This window comes from Geotrypetes seraphini, chromosome 4 (genome assembly GCF_902459505.1).
Source record: "Geotrypetes seraphini chromosome 4, aGeoSer1.1, whole genome shotgun sequence".
NCBI lineage: Eukaryota > Metazoa > Chordata > Amphibia > Gymnophiona > Dermophiidae > Geotrypetes > Geotrypetes seraphini.
Window position 1 is genome coordinate 118,307,679 of NC_047087.1, and position 19,287 is coordinate 118,326,965.

The 19,287-nt window shown below is 44.0% G+C and overlaps 1 protein-coding gene across 17 annotated transcripts in view; it reads left to right on the forward strand.

Moving 5' to 3' along the window:
* Window positions 1-19,287, forward strand: part of ZBTB20 (zinc finger and BTB domain containing 20) — a 1,614,058-nt gene that overhangs the window by 1,468,428 nt on the left and 126,343 nt on the right. The window contains exon 1 of one of the 17 annotated variants that reach the window (XM_033940848.1): window positions 9,681-9,829. The exons of 14 other annotated variants lie outside the window; for them this stretch is intronic. In XM_033940848.1, coding sequence (XP_033796739.1) covers window positions 9,817-9,829 — 13 coding nt within the window. In that variant the 5' untranslated portion in view covers window positions 9,681-9,816. Of the gene's footprint in view, window positions 1-9,680; window positions 9,830-10,381; window positions 10,408-17,992; window positions 18,012-19,287 lie in introns of those variants that run through there. 2 more of the 17 variants (XM_033940850.1, XM_033940851.1) reach the window with 2 other exon arrangements.

Here is a 19,287-nt window from a genome sequence, read left to right on the forward strand (position 1 = left end):
ACTCACTATAGTAACCACCAAAAAACTGAGACAAGATAAAAAAACAATTACATATGGTATATCCAATAGTGGAGATAGATCCTCAAACACCCGCAACACGCTGGTGTTTTTGTTGAGGTAATGAATATCATCATTACCTCAGCAAAAACACCATATGTAATTGTTTTTGATCTCTACTTGTCTCAGTTTTTTATGCCATGCCACTGAAGTTAATTGAATAATTAATTTTAAAAAATAAAATTAAAAGTTAGGTGTGGGGAGAATTTATCCCATTCAAAAAATCTCCAATTTTTGAATTTTCCAGTGACTCACCTGATATCTCCTGAAATATTGTTAAGAAAATATTTCAAGAAGATATTAGGATTGGGAAATTTGGAGACTTTTTCAATACAAAGCGGTTATTTTATCCCACAGAAAAAGAAAGTTTCAGCAGATCAAGGAGTAGACCAGTTGACTACCCCAGAATTTGATTTAAGTCATTTTTTGAAGGACTCGCAAGATGTCATCCAAAACAGGTCTACTCTCTTGATGACTTGTTTAAGTGAGTTGGATAAAAATTTACTAATGAAATTGTATTTTAAAAATAGAACTAAATTATGTGGGGATGCAGTTTTAATATTCCCGGATGTTTCCAGAGCAACCCAGTTGCGAAGGAAAGAATTTCTTCAGTTAAAACCTAGAGTTTTAGCTCTGGCAGCAAATTTTTTTTTTAATTCCCATGTAAGTGTATTATTAAAATACAGGAAAAAGAATTTAGTTTTTGGGATCCCACTCAACTTCAGCAATTTTTAAGTTTTCATGAACAAGAAAAAAATTGTGAAATAGTATATTATCTGGTCTTAATTGAGAGTTAGAGAATTAGTATAAGTGCTGATTTAACTTGGGTTGAACCTGAGTTTATATTTTCCTTCTATTTGATCTGAAATTAAGATACCTCCTCCAAGTATTGTGGGTTAGAAAGATGTGTATTATTTGTTGATGTTTACGTCTTTTTTCTTTATGGAATGTATCTTTATCCTGTGCTGTTCTGTTTAGAATTGTATAATTTAGAACATTTTTGAAAAAATTTTAAAAAATGTTAAGTGTGGAATTCTGCATGATGCCTAATTTAAGGCACCTTCTAACACCTAATGATGCTTACCTAAAAAGTAGGCATAGTTAGAGGCGGAGAATAGGCATGGTTGACAGGCATTAATTACTAGGCATCCAAGTTATATGCCAATAAATTAGGTCCAATAAAATCTGGTCTAATATACCAGCGTTTACTTCCAGAACACCTAGTGATGCCTAAACATGCCTAGGTGCTACTAGGCAGGATTCTATAAATGGCGCCTAGCAGTTGATTGACAACCGCACCTATAGGCACCGTTTATAGGGTTACCAGCTGTCCGGATTTCCTGAACTTTGTCCAGGTTTTGAAAAACTTCCATCTAGGAGCGATGTCGGGATGGCATCTGCACATGCGCAGATGCAGCATGGTGATATCACGTGCATGCATGTGACATCATCGTGTCATACCAGCGCATGCGCAGATGCCCTCCCGACAAGTGAACAGGTTGAGGGGCCGGGTTGGGGGTGGGATGGGGCGTGACTCGAGCAGAACTGGGCGGGCCTGGGGGCGGGGCCATGCATCCAGATTTTAGTTCTGGAAAATCTGGTAACCCTAGCCGTTTATAGAATCCAGCCTACAGGGCTTTGGTTATTACTTTATGATGCTATGGTAGCTTTGTTATCAGACTTGGGATTCACAAGTGCAGTGGCCTTGGCACAGTTGTTGAAATATGAATTAATCTTAATCTACTTCGGACTTAGGGGTTAAATTTCCAGTGCTAGCATGAGCTAAGCTTTCAGAATTCTTACACACCTTCCCTCTTTGGAGGTTAATAGGTAATCCTATCCTTTATTTTAGCATACCTTTTTATTTATATTGTAATGTACCTTTTTTGTGAGTTAAACCCCTTATTAAATCATGAGTCAGGTTGATTCACAAACAGGTGCCAAAAATGTAAGGCCAATGTAATAGGGCATTTAACCAATATAAATTACCCCCTCTTTTAAGAACGCATAGTGCGGGTTTTCGCACCGGCGGTAACTGCTCCGACGCTCATAGAATTCCTGTGAGTGTCGGAGCAGTTATCGCCGCTGCCGGCGCTAAAACCTGTGCTTTGCATTTGTAAAAGAGGGGGTTAATTTGCTAAATAAATAAAAGGCAGCCAAAATATGCTTCTATAGTTTGAACACTTTTAGCTATATTAAAATGAGGAATTCCAGTTGATGTTTAGGAAAGTAAAATCATACATGTACAAGATATTGGCACCCTTTAGGGCTCCTTTTACGAAGCAGCATTAGCGGCTTTAGCACATGCACCTTTTTAGCGCGCATAACCCCCGCGCTAGCCAAAAAACTACCGCCTGCTTAAGAGGAGGCAGTAGCGGCTAGCGCGGCCAGCAAATTAGCACACGCTATTACACGCGTTAAACCGCTAACTTGGCTTCGTAAAAGGAGCCCTTATTGTTCCCGCACTGAGTCATTTGCACACAAAGCATGTGTAAAGTATAAGACCCAATGCAGGTTGTTTCTCTTTGAACATTTACATACAGTATCCATAACTTATAGTTGTTTACAGCCACATATATTATTTTAAATTTGTTCCGTAATAGACCTACATGAAAAGGTACAATGCAATATAACTAGATATGCAGTTAAAAAAAAACCAATACGAATTAATTAATGGGCTCTTCCGCAGTCAGGGATTGGATGTTTCTAAATAGTCTTTATCTGGATGGCATATTGGTCATACTACTTTAGTAGTAACTTTGCTTTCTTGATTTACAAAAGTTATCAAAGCATCTTAAAAGAAATACTTCCTTCTCATTCACTTGACATAATTTGATTCATTCCTTTTTGCTTTTATGGACAGACCTATGATGAAACAATGGATAGTAAAACAGAGAACAGTATAATGGTTTTTTAAAAATATAAATCTGTGGTGCCACTGCATCTTGAAGATTGTGTACAATCTTTGGTCGTCCAATCTCTTGAAAAAGCACAGAGAAGAGCAACAAAAATAGTAAAAGGATGGAATGACTTCCTTATGAAGAAAGGCTGAATGGATTAGGGCTCTTCAGCTCGAAAAAGAAAAGATGGAGAGGGGATGTCGAAGAAGTTTTTACAAAATCTACCTGAAGGATGGAAGATGGCCAATGTAGTGTCTGTTTTTAAATAGGGTTCCAGGCGTGATCCAGGAAATTACAGACCACTAGGTCTGACATCAGTGCCAGGCCAAAGGATAGAATATATTATAAACATGGTTTAATGGGCCAGAGTCAAAATGGATTAAAGCCAAGTAAAAACTTGCTGCACCAATTTGTTACATGTTTTGAAAGCATGAATAAACATGCGGAAAAGGTGAGCCAGTTGATATTTGCATCTAGATATTTAGAAAGCTTTTGATAAAGCCCCTCATGAGAGACTCCTGAAAAAATTAAAAGCCATGGAGAAGATAAGACACCAAAGATTAGGGTTAAATAGCCAGTTCTCTCAGTGGGGGAAGGCAATAATGGAGTCCTGCAAGGGACTTGTGCTTAACATATTTTTAAATGATCTGTAAATGGGGACAATGAGTGACATGATTAAATTTGCAGATGACACAAAACTATTCCAAGTTGTTAAATCACATTTAATCTGTCTGAAGACTGGACATTCAAATGGCAGATGAAATGTAATGTTGACAAGTTCAAACCAATGATGCACAATGAGTACAACCTAATTATAGTTACATCAAGCTAGGTTTCTGCATACAAGATCTTAGGAGTCAATATTCAGTGTGATTTAACCAGCCAGAAAAGGCTCCTGGCTAGTTAAATTGCCTGTTGAGGGCTCGGTAATTTTGAGCATCACTTAACTGGATACGAATTATTTTGGGGGATGTTCTAGAGTGGAGTCAGCACTTGATTGGTTAAGTGTCAATATTCAGCACTTAACTGGCCAGCAGAGATTCTTGAGGTCGAGGTCCTTCTATGCCAGTTTCTCAGCTTCTTCAAGCCAAGTACCCCCTAACAAATATCAGCCGAGTACCGCTGCCCAAGCTCTGCCCAGGCTCCGCCCCTGACCTCACTCCCATAATAATAGTACTAATTTTAATGCAATTTCCTCCATCCATTTTTCATATACACACTATAATCTTATTAACACATAATGAGTCTACTTGACTACTGCAACATCGCCTATTTAGCAATTTCCCAAAAGAACATGCAGCGTTTACAATTGATGCAAAATGCAGCGGTCAAACTGATCTTTGGGCTGAGGAAGTTTGACCACGTGACACCCTACTACCCAATGGAGGCGCGCGTAAAGTTTAAATTTGCCTGCTTCTGCTTCAAAGCACTACACAGACTTGGCCCTAAATATATAACTGACCTTTTCGTCTTCTCAGCCAACAGACACAAGAGAAGCTCACATTCCAACTTCGTTTCCCCCCCAGTGAGAGGTTGTAAACTGAAAAAACACCATGAACATCTTCTCTCGCACCAAGCAGCATCATGGGGTAAAGACCTAGAACAATTGCTTTCGCCCATTAGTTATGAGGAATTTAGGAAACGTCTGAAAACACACCTGTTCCTAAAGTATCTAGACCAGTGTTTTTCAACCGCTGTTCCGCGGCACACTAGTGTGCCGCGAGATGTTGCCTGGTGTGCCGCAGGGCCGCCGGGCCCGGAGCTTACAGGGGGCCCGAGGCAGGGGCGCCAGTAGCTCGCCAAGGCAAAGTGAGTCGATCACCCAGGACTCACTTTGTCTTGGCGATCTAATCCACAGTTCTTCAACCGCCGGTCCGCAGGAAATTTTTGCCGGTCCGCGCAGGACCGGCAAGATTGACTCATTTGAACTTCCTGCCGGTCCGCGCAGGACCGGCAAGATCAGCATCGGAAGCGTGCGCTGGGCCGGAGAGATCTTGGGGAGCCTCCGACAGTGGCTTTCTCCCCTCTCTGCAGCTCTCCTTTACTTCCCAGCGCAGCGATTCACGAAGGCAGCCTCGGGGCTTTTGCTGAGTCGCGGCTGCCTCTGATGATGCAACTTCCTCTTTCCTCAGAGGCGGCGCGACCCAACAAAGGACCCGAGGCTGCCTTCGTGAATCGCTGCGCTGGGAAGTAAGAAGAGCTGCTGGGAGGGGAGAAAACCACTATCAGTCTGGGAAGCTGCTGGGCAGGGGAAAAAAGGGACAGCTGCTACTGGAGAGGGAGAAGGAGAAGGAGAGATGCATCTGGGAGGGGAGGAGGGAAAGGAATCTGGGAAGCTGCTGGGCCAGGAAAAAAAAGGACAGCTGCTACTGGAGAGGGAGACGGAGAGATGCTGCTGGGAGGGGAGGAAGGGAAGAGAGTTACTGCTGGACAGGAGGCTGGGAGAAAGAAAGAAAGGGGGCAGGCAGGGAAACAGAAGGAAAGAAGAGAAACAGAAAAAAAGAAAGAAAGGTCAGGGAGAGAGGAAGAAAAAGTTGGGGGAGGGAATGAGGTGTGGAGGAGAGAAAGCATACAGGCTGATAGAAGGGAAGAAAGATTGGATGCACAGTCAGAAGAAGAAAGTGCAACCAGAAATCACCAGCCTGGCTGGGCGGAACTTTCTCTCCGATTGCAGAATTGACGTCAGGGAGAGCATGCGTCGGCTTTGGGGCCTGTTATCCATTGGTGGGTCCTGTTCCCCGATGGCAGCGGCAGTGGCAGTGGCTTGGGGAACGGCAGGGAGAAAGAAAGAAAGGGGGCAGGCAGGGAAACAGAAGGAAAGAAGAGAAACAGAAAAAAAGAAAGAAAGGTCAGGGAGAGAGGAAGAAAAAGTTGGGGGAGGGAATGAGGTGTGGAGGAGAGAAAGCATACAGGCTGATAGAAGGGAAGAAAGATTGGATGCACAGTCAGAAGAAGAAAGTGCAACCAGAAATCACCAGACAAGGTAGGAAAAATGATTTTATTTTAAATTTAGCAAAGTGGAGGCAGTATTACCACAGTTTTCAAAGGAATTTGCCCAAATAACTTAATAGTTAACTGGGTAAATTCCCAGAGATGAAAACTTCCCTTCACTTACTATGCACAGTTCTGAATTTATATCTGCTGTCTATATTTTACAATATGGTCACCTTTTACTAAACCGCAATAGTGGTTTTTAGCGCAGGGAGCCTATGAGCGTCAAGAGCAGTGCTGGGCATTCAGCGCAGCTCCCTGCGCTAAAAACTGCTATTGTGGTTTAATAAAAAGGATGGAGGGTATATTTGTCTATTTTTGTATGCTATAAAAACCAAATACAGAGAGAGACTGAGAGCTGTTGACGAAGAGGTACGTGTGTGTCTTTCTTCCATTCCAGCCAGAATATCAGCTTTGTGTTCAGCCAAACAGGCCCAGGTTTCGCACTGAATAAAGTATTTTATAATTTTTATTTCATAATAAAGTAATTATAAAATACTTTCTTTGTGTTTATTTGATTCCTATTCAAGAGAATTACTTTATATATAGTCAATATAGGCAGAGAGTTAAATTTTTTAACATTTTCTAATGGTGGTGTGCCTCGTGATTTTTTTCATGAAACAAGTGTGCCTTTGCCCAAAAAAGGTTGAAAAACACTGATCTAGACAACTGATCCTCTCTTCTCTCTCCCCTCTATAGCGATTAACTTGTTCTATTGATCACTCTCTCCTCAAAAATGGATTTCCTGTCCTATTAACCCTCTTTCTTCCTCCCCTCTTAAAGTCAATCAATTTGTACCTTTGCTTAATCTTTGTAAACCGCATAGAACTTCACGGTATTGCGGTATATAAGCTGTTATTATTATTATTATTATAATGATAACCACAAAATTAAAAAAAAAACCCATCACAAAACACACTGTACGTAGAGAAAATGTTAATTATCATTTATATTTGGGGGGTTCCCAAAGAGGTCAAGACAGATGTCACCACATTAACAGCTATAGAAAAATAGACAAATATAGTGCAAAATATAGACAGCAGATATAATTCTCAAAACTGACAAATTTCGATCACTAAATTGAAAATAAAATCATTGTCCCTGCCTTTGTTGTCTGGTGATTTCATGAGTCTCTGGTTGCACTTCCTTCTGACTATGCATCGAATGTCTTTCTTTCTGCTTCCTGCACACTTCCTCTCCTCCGAACCTCATTCCCTTCACCCAACCATCTCTCTCTGACTCTCCATGAGTCCAGCTTTTCTTCCTCTCTCCTCCACTCCTATTGGCAACGTCTCCCTTTCTCTCTCACTGTCCTTCTCATTCCCTCCCTTGCTACAAAGGGAGTGGAAAAAACATAATACCATAGTAGATGATGGCAGATAACGACCCGAATGGTCCATCTAGTCTGCCCAACCTGATTCAATTTAATATTTTTCTTCTTAGCTATTTCTGGGCAAGAATCCAAAGCTCTACCTGGTACTGTGCTTGGGTTCCAACTGCCGAAATCTCCGTCAAAACCTACTCCAGCTCATCTACACCCTTCCAGCCATTGAAGCCCTCTTCAGCCCATCGTCCCCCAAACGGCCATATATAGACCGTGCAAGTCTGCCCAGTACTGGCCTTAGTTCAGTATTTAATATTATTTTCTGATTCTAGATCCTTTGTGTTCTTTGAACTCCGTCACCATTTTCTTCTCCACCACCTCTCTCAGGAGCGCATTCCAGGCAAGATAGAGAGAGAAATCCAGGATGCTTCTCTCCCATCCCCTCTACTGCCACACCTAACATTTCTCCCTCTCTCATCCGGATCATGTGCAGCATTTTTCACCACTGCCTACCAGCCCCATGCCCATTTCTCCTTCTATCACCCCTCCCCAGCACCATGCCACATCTCTGCCTCCATCACTATGTCCAACATTCTTCCCATCTGCATCCCCTTCAATCTATCCCTCTGTTCCCTCTCCACCACCATATCCAACATTTCTTCCTTTTATGCCCATGCATCTCTACCTCACTCCTCTCTCTCTCTCTGTGCCCAATTTTCCTTTCTTCCTTTTCCCATGTGCATCATCTTTCCCTCTCACTCACACACTCATGCCAACAATTCTCCCTTTCTATTCCCTCCCTCCCTCCTATGTCTCAAGTTAGTGCCTCCTCCCTCCCTTGTCCCATGTTCGTGCCCCCTCCCTTCCTTCTGTGTCCCAAGTTCGTGTCTCTCCCCTGCCTTCAAGCCTCTGTCCCAAAATTGTTCCCCTCCCATGTCCCAACGCTTTCTTCCCCCGCTTCTCCCTTTGTCCCAGATCATGTCCCCTCTCCCTTACTTGCTCACTCTAGGACAGGGGTGTCAAAGTCCCTCCTCGAGGGCCGCAATCCAGTCGGGTTTTCAGGATTTCCCCAATGAATACGCATGAGATCTAGTAGCATACAATGAAAGCAGTACATGCAAATAGATCTCAATCATATTAATTGGGGAAATCCTGAAAACCCAACTGGATTGCGGCCCTCGAAGAGGGACTTTGACACCCTCGCTCTAGGACCACACTCGCTTCCTTCAGGGCGGTCCAGCTGGACTGCTCCTTCTATCTTGAGCAGCACTTGTTGCAGGGATGCACAGGCAGTGGTTAACACACTGCATGTGGCTGAACCACAAGCCTTTCTTCTAACGTCCGCTCTGACATTGTAGAGGTTTCCAGGTCAGCCACTTGCAGCATGAAAAAGCTACTACCGCGTCCTTGCAACAAGTGCCGCTGAAGGCAGGAAGGAACAGTCCACCTAGAAGGAGGTAACTGTGCACCCCTGCTGACCCAGAAGGCTTTCCTCCAACATCAGTTCTTACATCAGACAGAAGCCTTCTGGGTTGGCTTTGGTGGAGAGAAGCAGGCAGGAAGGAGGGCATGGGATCCCCGGCAGTGGCAGTGACTTCGGTGGAGGAGGGGCAGGCACGCAATAAGGAGGGCATAGGATCCTCAGCAGCGGCCAAAGGGGGGCAGGAGATCCACGCAGTGCCACGTACCCCAACAAGCGGCTCGCATACCTCTAAGGGTGCGCGCACATGTTGAGAAACACTGCTCTCTGTCATATGCAAGAGGTTGTCTGAGGCAGAACCCTGGACCAATTTAAAAGTTGAGTCTCAATTCAGCATAGGGAGCACATCTCTAGAAATCCTTTGAGCCACAGGGGAAAACTCACAACTGTCTGAAAACCTTCCCTCCCTTCTTCCCCATTTTGTGGCCACTTTCTTACTCTGCAGCTAAACAATTCTCTTCAGTTAAAGCAGCAAGTATTTTATTTATTTCCGACTTGCTATACCTCTTCATTTGCCTAGCAGAGCGATTTACAAACTAAACACTGTCAGAAGAAAGGAACTCCAACTAAAAACAGGAAATGGATATCCACAATGTCTTATTCTTTCCTATTATATGCCGTGTAGCTCTGTGCTAAGAAAAGTCTTGGTAGCTTCTTTTAGGAGCGCAGTAAGTTGCATTTCACTTGCGAGTGAAGTTTTTTCATAGTTTCTCAAAGTTGAGCACCTGATTAATGAAATGCGGCGGCAATGGTGCCATTTTAGCTGCTTTCCCGCAAGGGTAGCTTAACAGTTTGCTGTTGGGAGCTGCGTTCCTTTTTTTCCTCGAGGCAGTTCAGTTGTTTTTCATCTTGGCAGTTGGTCTAAAAAAAAAAAAAAATAAGGGGCGCTCATCGCAGCTTACTTTCTTTCCCCTCCACTCAGCCTAGACTCATTTCGACTATGAAGATGCTTTTGTTTCCACATTTGAACTCCACTTTTTATTTTCTCTATTCTTCGTTCAAAGTAGGAGGAGTTACTTCTTAGGCAATGTCCCAGATTGTGCAGCTGTGTGAACAACCACTTGATGGTTTTTAAGGGTGAGGTGAGAGAACCCCTATGCTCTGCATGAATTAGCATTTTCCATTTCTTACTGGGTTGGGATGTTTCTTTTAGCGGGGTCTGCGAAAAAGTGAAGTGTGTGTATATGGTGTTCTGTAAATTAAACTTCCTTCTATCTGCTCCTACATTGCGGTTGCTGATGGGTGCTTCAGTAGGCAGGCAATTACATTTCTATAAACAGTTCTGAGGATTTCCTCCCATTTCATTTACTTTTACTATATTTAGTAGTGAACCCCTGCTTTAGGGCAGATATTTTTTAACCTGTGTAGTCTGTATTTCAAGCTTAGCTTTTGTTTAAAAAAAATAAAAATGCCAGTTAGTCAGAGGAGGTTTTTTTTGCCTATAGCATTTTGTTAAGTAACAGTTCTCATGCTTCTATTATTAGCTGTTATTAATTAAACAGGTTAAAGCTCTCATTACTGTATTCAGGGGGAGGTGAGAGGGGTTGAGCACGCCGACTCTGGCTCTCCCTCTGAAGTCACTTCCTGGTCGCGGGACCGGGAGCAGGAAGTGACATCAAGGGAACACCAAGGCCGGTGTCGGCGAAGTTAAAGAGGTACAGGGGAAGGGAGTGGCGGAAAAGTGGGCGGGGACGCCTCCCACTCTCGCCACGCCACTGTCCCTATGTGAACAGTTCGAAGCTGGACACTAACCAGTCGATGTTCAGCACCTGCCTGCATAAATCACTTGTGGCCGTCTAACGGCCAGTATTCAGCAGAACTTAACCAGGCAGTGCCGCTGACTATTGGTTCCGATTGACCATGTTTGGAAGTGGGCAGGTCTGGGTGGTACAAGGGGCGGAGTTGGGGAGGAACCGGGAGTCCTAAATTCCCCCAGCTAGCTATGTGGGCTTCAACTTGCCTGGCAATAGTCGTTGTTTTACCCCCTATTCTTTTACTTTCATTTTCGGTATTGGGGAAAGTGGATGTGGGAAGAAAAAAAGTAATCTGTATTGGTTCTCTGCCTACTTTTGTGGTTATTAAAGAAGGTTTCAATTAGGCTGTTGGTGTAGTACAGGGGTAGGCAATTCCGGTGCTTGAGAGCCGGGAGCCAAGCCAGGTTTTCAGGATATCCACAATGAATATGTATGAGATAGATTTGCATGCACTGCCTCCTTGAGATGCAAATCTATTTCATGCATATTTATTGTGGATATCCTGAAAACCTGACCTGGCTCCGGCTCTCGAGGACTAGAATTGCCTACCCCTGGTGTAGTAGACTGTAGAGCAGGGGTGTCCAACCTGCGGCCCCATAAAGTATTTTGTGCGGCCCCGGTCAAGAGCGATGCAGTGTTTTCCTCTGCTGCCCCTGGGTGTTTACCATCTTGCTGGCTCCCTCTTCTGTCTTGCTGCAGCTTGTGTGGCCCCCGAAAAAAAAATTTTGGCCAGTGCGGCCCAGGGAAGCCAAAAGGTTGGACTTCCCTGCTGTAGAGGATCTTCCTTGCTTGGATAACTTCTGGGTCTGCCTTGTCTCTGCCACTGGGTACCTCCTGTACTAATCTGATTACTAAAGACCCTTATAGTCTTAACTTATTTCATCTAATTTTTCAGTTCCTGTATGTCAAAACTCTTTATTTGGTAATAAACCTTCACTGATAGTATCTCTTAGATTTTTTTTTATGATCCTTTTTCTTCAGGATATATATTTTAAGTAGAAGATGCTGCACTCAGTGGCATAGTAAGAAGGGGAGCGGACTGTCCCAGGCGCTGTTTTTTTTGGGGGGGAGTGCCACCCCCCCATGCCACACTCACACCCTCCCTTCCCCACCCCCACCTCTTTAAATCTTTGCAACGTGAGCAACTTTTCCAGCCTGCTACTCACACTTTCTACTTGCTGCTCACGCTGTCTTCAGCTCCCTTCTGATGTCACGTCCTGGTCCTGCGATCAGGAAATGACAGAAGGGAGCTGAGGCTGACGCAAGCAGCAAGTGGATAATGGTGCTTGCACCAGTGAACATTTAAATACATACAGGGGGGAGGGAAGAGGAGAGGTACCGGAACCTGGGGTGGTCCACCCCTTCTTACTACACCACTGGTAGCGAGCTTCAGGAAGAAGACAGGGAACACAATGGACTGGTTGAATTGAAAATCCGATATCACCTTTGTAAGAAATCCAGGATGAGTGTGAAGGGCTACCTTGTCATGGAAAAACAATGTGTAGGGAGGACACGAGAGCTTGAAGTTCATTGACCTGATATGCAGATGTAAGGGCAATAAGAAAGTCACTTTCCAGGTCAGGTGCTTGAGTGATAAAAATGAAAGTGGCTCAAAAGGAGATTTATTAGAGCTGTGAGCACCACATTAATGTCCCAAGTAAAGAATGACACGGTAACAGAAGTTGTTACCATCCCCGTCCCTGCGGGAAATCATCCTGTGTCATTCTTTAGTGTCTATCTCAACCTCAGTCCTTCTACAGTCACTAGTATTCTTCAATGCAAGGCTTAAGGGTCAGTGTTTGTGCCCATTCATACTCTGATTCTTCCTTCTCTCCTTAAAGCATGACAGGGCGGTGGTTTCCCATGGTTATCCACGGGGACAGGGATAGTGACAAAATCTGTCACCATGTCATTCTCTAGTTTTGTCCCAAGGGACAAATAGACTTGATCAGCGGCCTTTTATGGATCTGGATACCAACGGGTGTTTGGACAAAGGTTTGCCCCCTCCCCCAACAGGAGATGGTAGGCACTGATCGTGCTGAGGTGGACTCTGATTGAAGAGGTCTGAAAGCCAGAGTCAGACAGGTGCAGGAGATAGTCCAGTACTGAGAGCAGAGGACAGGTGCCTGGATACAGTGAATGAGTAGTGCACCATGTTGCAAACCAAGTCCACTTAAAGCGATAGGAGCGTTGCATGGAGAGCTTCCTAGAAGCTTCCAAGATGGCTGACACCGGGGTCGAGAGTGTTTCAGCATCTAGTGGCTCAGGGAAAGGAGCCATGTTGTGAGTGCCAGGGAGCAAAGGTTGGGATGGAGGAGTGAACCTTTGTTCTGTGTCAGCAGAGTTGGGAACAAAGGAGGGTGATAGGTTCTCTTATTGTAAGCTATAGAAGGAGAGAGAACCATGGCTGGTGTGGCAATTGGGATGCTATATGGATCATCATGGCCCATTCCTTTTTAAGCTTGAGCAGAGTTCTCCATGTCAGAGGGAAAGGAGGGAAGGCATACAGAAAGTGGCGACTCCAGTCGAGGAGAAAGGCATCGGACTCCAGGTGCTTAGGGTCATAGAGTCTGGAGCAAAAGTGTGGGAGCTTGTGATTGGAGAGGGAGATAAAGAGGTCTACTCTGGTACTCCCCACTTGGAAAAGAGTTGCTGGACTATGGTCAGATGGGGGGATCATACATGTGGCTGCAGAGGTCTTCTCAACTTGTTATGTTAATCAGATTTTCTATTCCACCTTTACCTATTCAGTTCAAGGTTGGATTACACGATAAGAAGTTGGGTCAGTTACCTAGGAAGTTACAATGGACAGTTTAGTTGCTAGGAATTTCAGGGTTTGAAAGTTTGAGGTTGAGTGTAGGTGGAGGTTGAAGTCTCCTATGATGAAAATGGAGTCATATTGTACCAAGGTTCTTGAGATACCTGAGAACTGTGATTCAGCTTCTAGCCACTTTCCAGGAGAGATATGTAATAGTATGCAGAGTATTGGGCAGAGTCGTTGTTTATTCCTAAAATTAGTAGTATTAGTGAGGTGAGCGTTATAGATTCCACAATTTTAATGTGAAAAGATTTGTGTAGTATCACCAGACCACCACCCCTGCAACCAGTTCTTGATAGGTGGGTAATTTTGTAATCTTTTGGGCAGGATAGTTGTAATCTGGGGTCATCTTGCATTTATATCCATGGGTTGTAATTCATCAAGCAGATCTTTTATAATTTCAGTCTTGTTGACCACTGATCTCACATTACTATATCTACATGGGATTGAAGTGAGTACGACTTCATTAGTGTAAGTGGTTGGGATTCTTATTAGGTTGCCAGGTTTGGTTTAGTGATGTGATTGTAGTGTGGTTTTTGGTGTCTGGGAGGTCCAACCAGCTTTGGGATTACCTGTTGCATGTGGTTGGCGCACTTTATGAAAGGGTGACCCCCCCATAATGGGATTATGTGATCTGAGGGGTTATCTTATCTACTTTTGGGAGATTTGGAGTAGGCTTTGGTTTGTCTGGTGCTGATCAGTAGGCAGAAAATTGCTATGAGATACCAACTCATCACTGTAGAAGATTGGGTGAGTTTTGTAGATGTATTTTAATGAACTCACATTCAGAGATTAGTGCCCTAAAGCAGGTGAGGTTTGGTGAAGGAGCTCAGAGGTTAGCTTTCTATAGCCTGTAGGTATGATTAATTTCTATAATTGTGTCTGAGCAGGCGCCGCATGTGACATCAGATTTATTATTTTTTTTTTTTTTTTTTTGGGGGGGAGGCTGCTCCATTGTCCTCCTTGCTTCCCGGTGTCTTGGAGGATGGTTGTCGAAGACTTGTGAGTGACAGAATCAGGGACGGAGCAATTTTCCCACACCAATCCTGACTCTCTGCTCCTCTGTTGCTTTTTGGGCCGCTGCAGTGTTTAGGGGCTTCAATGGATGGTGAATGTGAGGTTAATGTAGCTCTTGTTCTCAGTTTGGATTTCAGTAGCTTTGTGAACTGCTCAAAGAAGCATGCTAAGAAGCGCACCTTTGGCTTGTGCCTTAGGCACGTAATAGGAGTGTTGGGGTCGGAGCGACTCTTTCACACCAGCCCAACTTGTCCTCAAGGAGATTCTGTGTTCCCATCAAGTAAACTGCCTTCAGGAAAATATTGCAGAGAACTTCCCAGGACCAAATTCAGATCACTTTCTGGCAAAGGCGATGAGATCTGGTACCTCCCTGCTTGTTCACATAGTAAATTGCTACTTGGTTGTCTGTATAAAATAACTGCAACCTGGTTAAGAAGGTGCTCTTGGAAGGCACAGAGAGCTCTGCAGATCACCCGGAGCTTGAGGAGGTTGATGTGGAGAGTTTTTTCAGAGGAGCTCTACAAGCCCTGGGTATGGAGATCATTGAAGTGGGCTGCCCAGTTGCCAGTGACCATTGTTGGGCAAGCGCCTGCTGAGGCTTCTTCAGGTATAGGTGGACAAATGGCACTACATGCACTGTGGAAGCCATATGGCTGAGAATCCGAAGGATCTGACAAGATCTGTCGAAGTGGCTGGAAGAGACTTCCAGGTAGAGTCGAATCAGGGTGTTGAGCCTCTGTTGGTGAAAGAAAGCCCGAGTCTGAGTTGTATCCAAGTGGGCTCCAATAAACTCCAGGACTTGTGTCGGGTTCAGATAGGATTTGTGGTAGTTGATCTTGAGCCCTAGTTGCTGAGGAGATGAACTATGGCTTGCGTTGCTTGGTGAACAAGGTGAGATGTGGCAGCCTGAATCAGCCAATCATCTAGATAAGGGAAGACCTAGAACCCATAAGTTTGAAGGACTGTCGCTACTACTACCAGACATTTTGATGAATTTTCTGGGGGCTGAAACCATGCCAAACAGGAGCACCTGTTTTGAGATGGCTTGGGGAAATCCACTGCTTATTCCTAGGATAAGCAGCATAAAATCTGTTTTACTACTTGGGATCTAGCTAGGTACTTGGGACCTGGTTTGGCCACAGTTAGAAACAGGATACTGGGCTTGATGGACCTTCGGTCTGTCCCAGTATGTCACTTCTTACTTTCTTATGAAAGTGTCATGTGTCCAAGTGAAAACGGAGATATCTCCTATGGGCAGGGAGAATAGGGATGTGAGGATAGGTTTCCTTGAGGTCTAGAGAGCATAGCCAGTCATTCTCCAATAGTGGAAGTGGGGAGACCATGCAAAACCTCTCTTTCACTAAGTATTTATTGATGGCCCAGAGGTCGAGGATAAGACGGATGCCTCTGGTCATTTTGAGGATCAATACCTGAAATAAAATCCCCTCCCTCTTTCCCTTGGGGGAACTTCCTCTATTGTGTCAAGCTAGAGGAGGGCAGTAATCTGACAAAGGCGGGTCCAGTGCTAGCAGCTGAAAAGAGACATGCCTGAAGGGTGGCCTAGAGGTTTCATGCAGAAGCAAAGAGCATAGTCCTGCTTCACCACCCGAAGAACCCATCGGTCTGAAGTAATCCATGTCCAGTACTGATGGAAATAGATGAGACATGCTCCAGTGGGTAGGGTCTGAGGCAGAGAGAGAGGAAGCTGGGCCATTCTCTTTAGAAGATAGTCAAAAGGACTGTTGCTGCTTGGGTGGAGGAGGCAGAAGGGCCTCCTGCCTGGAGTGTTGCTGAGTTGGGTGAGTAGACACAGAGGGCTGGTGAAATCTGCTTTGTCTGGAATAATAAGAAGAGCATCTGTAGGCATTGGAATACCTCCTGGAGGGCTGTAGTTGTCAAGATCTGGAGGAGGATAAGGTCAGCACACAGTCGACATGGCGCTTAAGTCTCTGGGAGGCCGCCTCTACACAATCACCAAACAGTTGTGCAGGTTATGTTAGCCAACTGGTACTAGACATTGGGGTCAAGATCCAGAGCCAAGCCTGTTTGCATGTTGTGATAGAGACGGTAGAAGTTCAGGAGGTGACCACAAATGTGTCAAAGTACTTTGGGTATCCAGCAGGTCAGACACCAACTGCTAAGGACAGATGTTCCAGTGTAAAGTATTTATCATAGCAGGGCAGCTTCTGCACAAGTGACTTCAGGTAAAAGGTCATGAAAAAGTTGTAGTTCAGGATTCTGTTGATCAACATGGATCCCTGAAACACTCTGCACCTAAACTTATTCATAGTTCTACCCTCTCTTGTTGGAGGGATTTGCTGGCGTAGGATCTCGTACTGCACACCTGCTTTAGAGCAGATTCGACAACCAAAGGTTGGTGTGGTAATTGCGGTCTGTCAAACCCCAGGTAAGATTGAATGCGATAGAGAGCATTCAACTTACATGGCAGCACTGGGACATCAAGGGGCAAAGCCCAGTTATTAAGCAGTGTCTCCTTCAAGAGACACTATAACTCTCATTTCACTAGAACTACTAATGGTAAAAATAAACAAGCATCAGGTGGAGAGGAACCTTAATATAGTCCCAAGGCCATCCCAGGACAGCTAGGAGCTCTGCTCAAGACTGGGCCACAGACTCCATAGTGATTGGCAGTGTCTTCCCCATCTGGTTGAGAAATCTTGTGAAAGACAATCCCTCTGGAGGTGATCCTTAGCCTGAGGGAAGGCTGGGAAGGTCATCTGCTGAGAAGCTAGTGTACCTGCTGGAAGAAGAGGGGACAAATCTGAATCAATCCCACGTAGGCAGGTTGTGATGGAATGTGCCATGCCAGGGAATGATGACATGAGTGCGGATGAGAGGATCCCCAAGAGGAGTGTCTGGAGCGCAAGAAAGAGTTGTACTGTTTAGATGAGGCCTCCTGCCATGACCGGGTTGTCTAGTGCTAGTCATATGGTGATCATCGCTCATGTGCAGTGGCAGTGGATGCCAATGGGGTGCACCCATGAGGGGCAGTGGTGTCATGTAATAGTCCACCATGTCTAGACTAACTGGAGATTCCATGCCGCTTGGTTCTGATTCTTTTAGATGTATTTTATGCCCACAGCTTTAGTTTTTTACTGATTATTCTTTGTCACCTAATTTTCTCTGATAGCATATATTTTACATACATCTCCTGGTATAAGAGCATGCACTTTTCATTGAGTACGTAAATGCTGGGATATAAATATTTGTTGGGGCTGATGCCATGTTTTCTTTATTATGCTTTGACCTGTCTAACTTTCTGCTTTCTAAGGGCGTATGTTAGTATTACTATGTAGTGTTTTTTCCCTTTTGATATAACCTTTTTGCAATCTTTTATCACTAATTAGTGATTTAATAAATTTTCATCTAGTAATTGTTATTAATTTACATCTAGATAAACTTTACCCCCCCCCTTTTACAAAACTGCGCCGGCTGATGATAAAAGCCTCTTGTGCGATTTTGTAAAAGGGAGGGTAGTTTTTATTTGTGTACTATATGACTGCTTCTACTTTATATTAAATTTGCCTCTGAATTTGACGTTTTTTCCTTCCAATGTGATAGAAAATATTTTTTTAAAACAGCTACTGGATTAATTTCAATCAGATTGAAGATGCAGGATTATCATTTATTTCACCTGTGTGTTTCAAAGGTATTTATATATGTTTTTGGTACACTAATTGGTTTATCTCTGCCTAGCAATTTTGTATTCAACTGGTACTTTCTCTTATTTTTGGATATTCACTTTTTACTTGATGGTGAACATTTAAAGCCTTGATAGCAATAAGAAATTTTACATGCACATTTTTTTCCAATATCCGGACTGGATTTGTTTTTAGAGACTTATATTTTTTTATATTACTTTATATATACATTTAATTATTGTTTTTAATTATTTGTTTATAAATGTGTTTAATTTAAATTGCAGTGTAATGTTTGTTTAATCTAAATGGAAATGTAATGTCTGTTTACATGTTTGTAGACTCCTGAAGAAGGCCGAAACACTTGCATTGTTGAGTCATTCAACTGAGATTTCCCTGTTGTTAAAAGATCCCATACGGAAGCATTTTGTTCTCTCCCACTACTTTTTGGTTGTGAGCTATGTGATCCTTTCAAAACTCACTCTAATCCCACTGTACATACATATAAGTGAGGCCTGGTATGGTATACAGTTGGGTCCAGTAGGTTTTGGATGGGCTTTGGGCCTCCCGGAGTCGGTGGAGGAGTGGGACTTATGCTCTTTCCTGGAGACTTGGTTGCCATCGGTTCTCCCGTTGAGGAATGGCGCTCCTAGGGTGATTATAGAGAGTACTCATCGGCTTGGACAGCGCTGGGAAAATTACACCAGACCTCGCCCGGTCATCATGTGCTTCCTCAACTATGTGGAGAAGGAATTAGTTTTGCGCAAATACCAGGCTCCAAGAACATAAGCTATGAGAATCACTCGTTGTTGCTGTTCCAGAAATTCTCTGTGACGGTTGCGGCTCAGCGGTGGGAGATGGCTTCCTATTGCTCCACTTTATACAAGAGGGGTCTCCGAGCGGTGTTGCAATATCCAGCTAAAGTGAGACTCATATCGGGGGAAAACCTCTCCTTTGATAAACCGCAAGATTTAGCCACTTTCCTGCAATCCTTGCTTCCAGAGGGAGCTGCAGACACCTGAGGGTTGCCTGATGGCTGGCATTTCTTTAGGCTACTGGGGGAGCTTCGTCCTCCTGGAGTGCTGTTGGGAGGGCTGCTGTGGCTGATGGCGATATTCTCCTTTTGCAGCAGGACATGCATAGTGTAGTCTGACTTACACATACAATGTGACTTTGTCTGTGTCATGCACTTCTCTGGCATTGCTTTTGGGGATGAAGGAGCTGTGGGTCTTGGGGATTTCTCTTGGGGGCGAGGGATTGGGACTTTATAGCTGCCTGTTTGTTTAC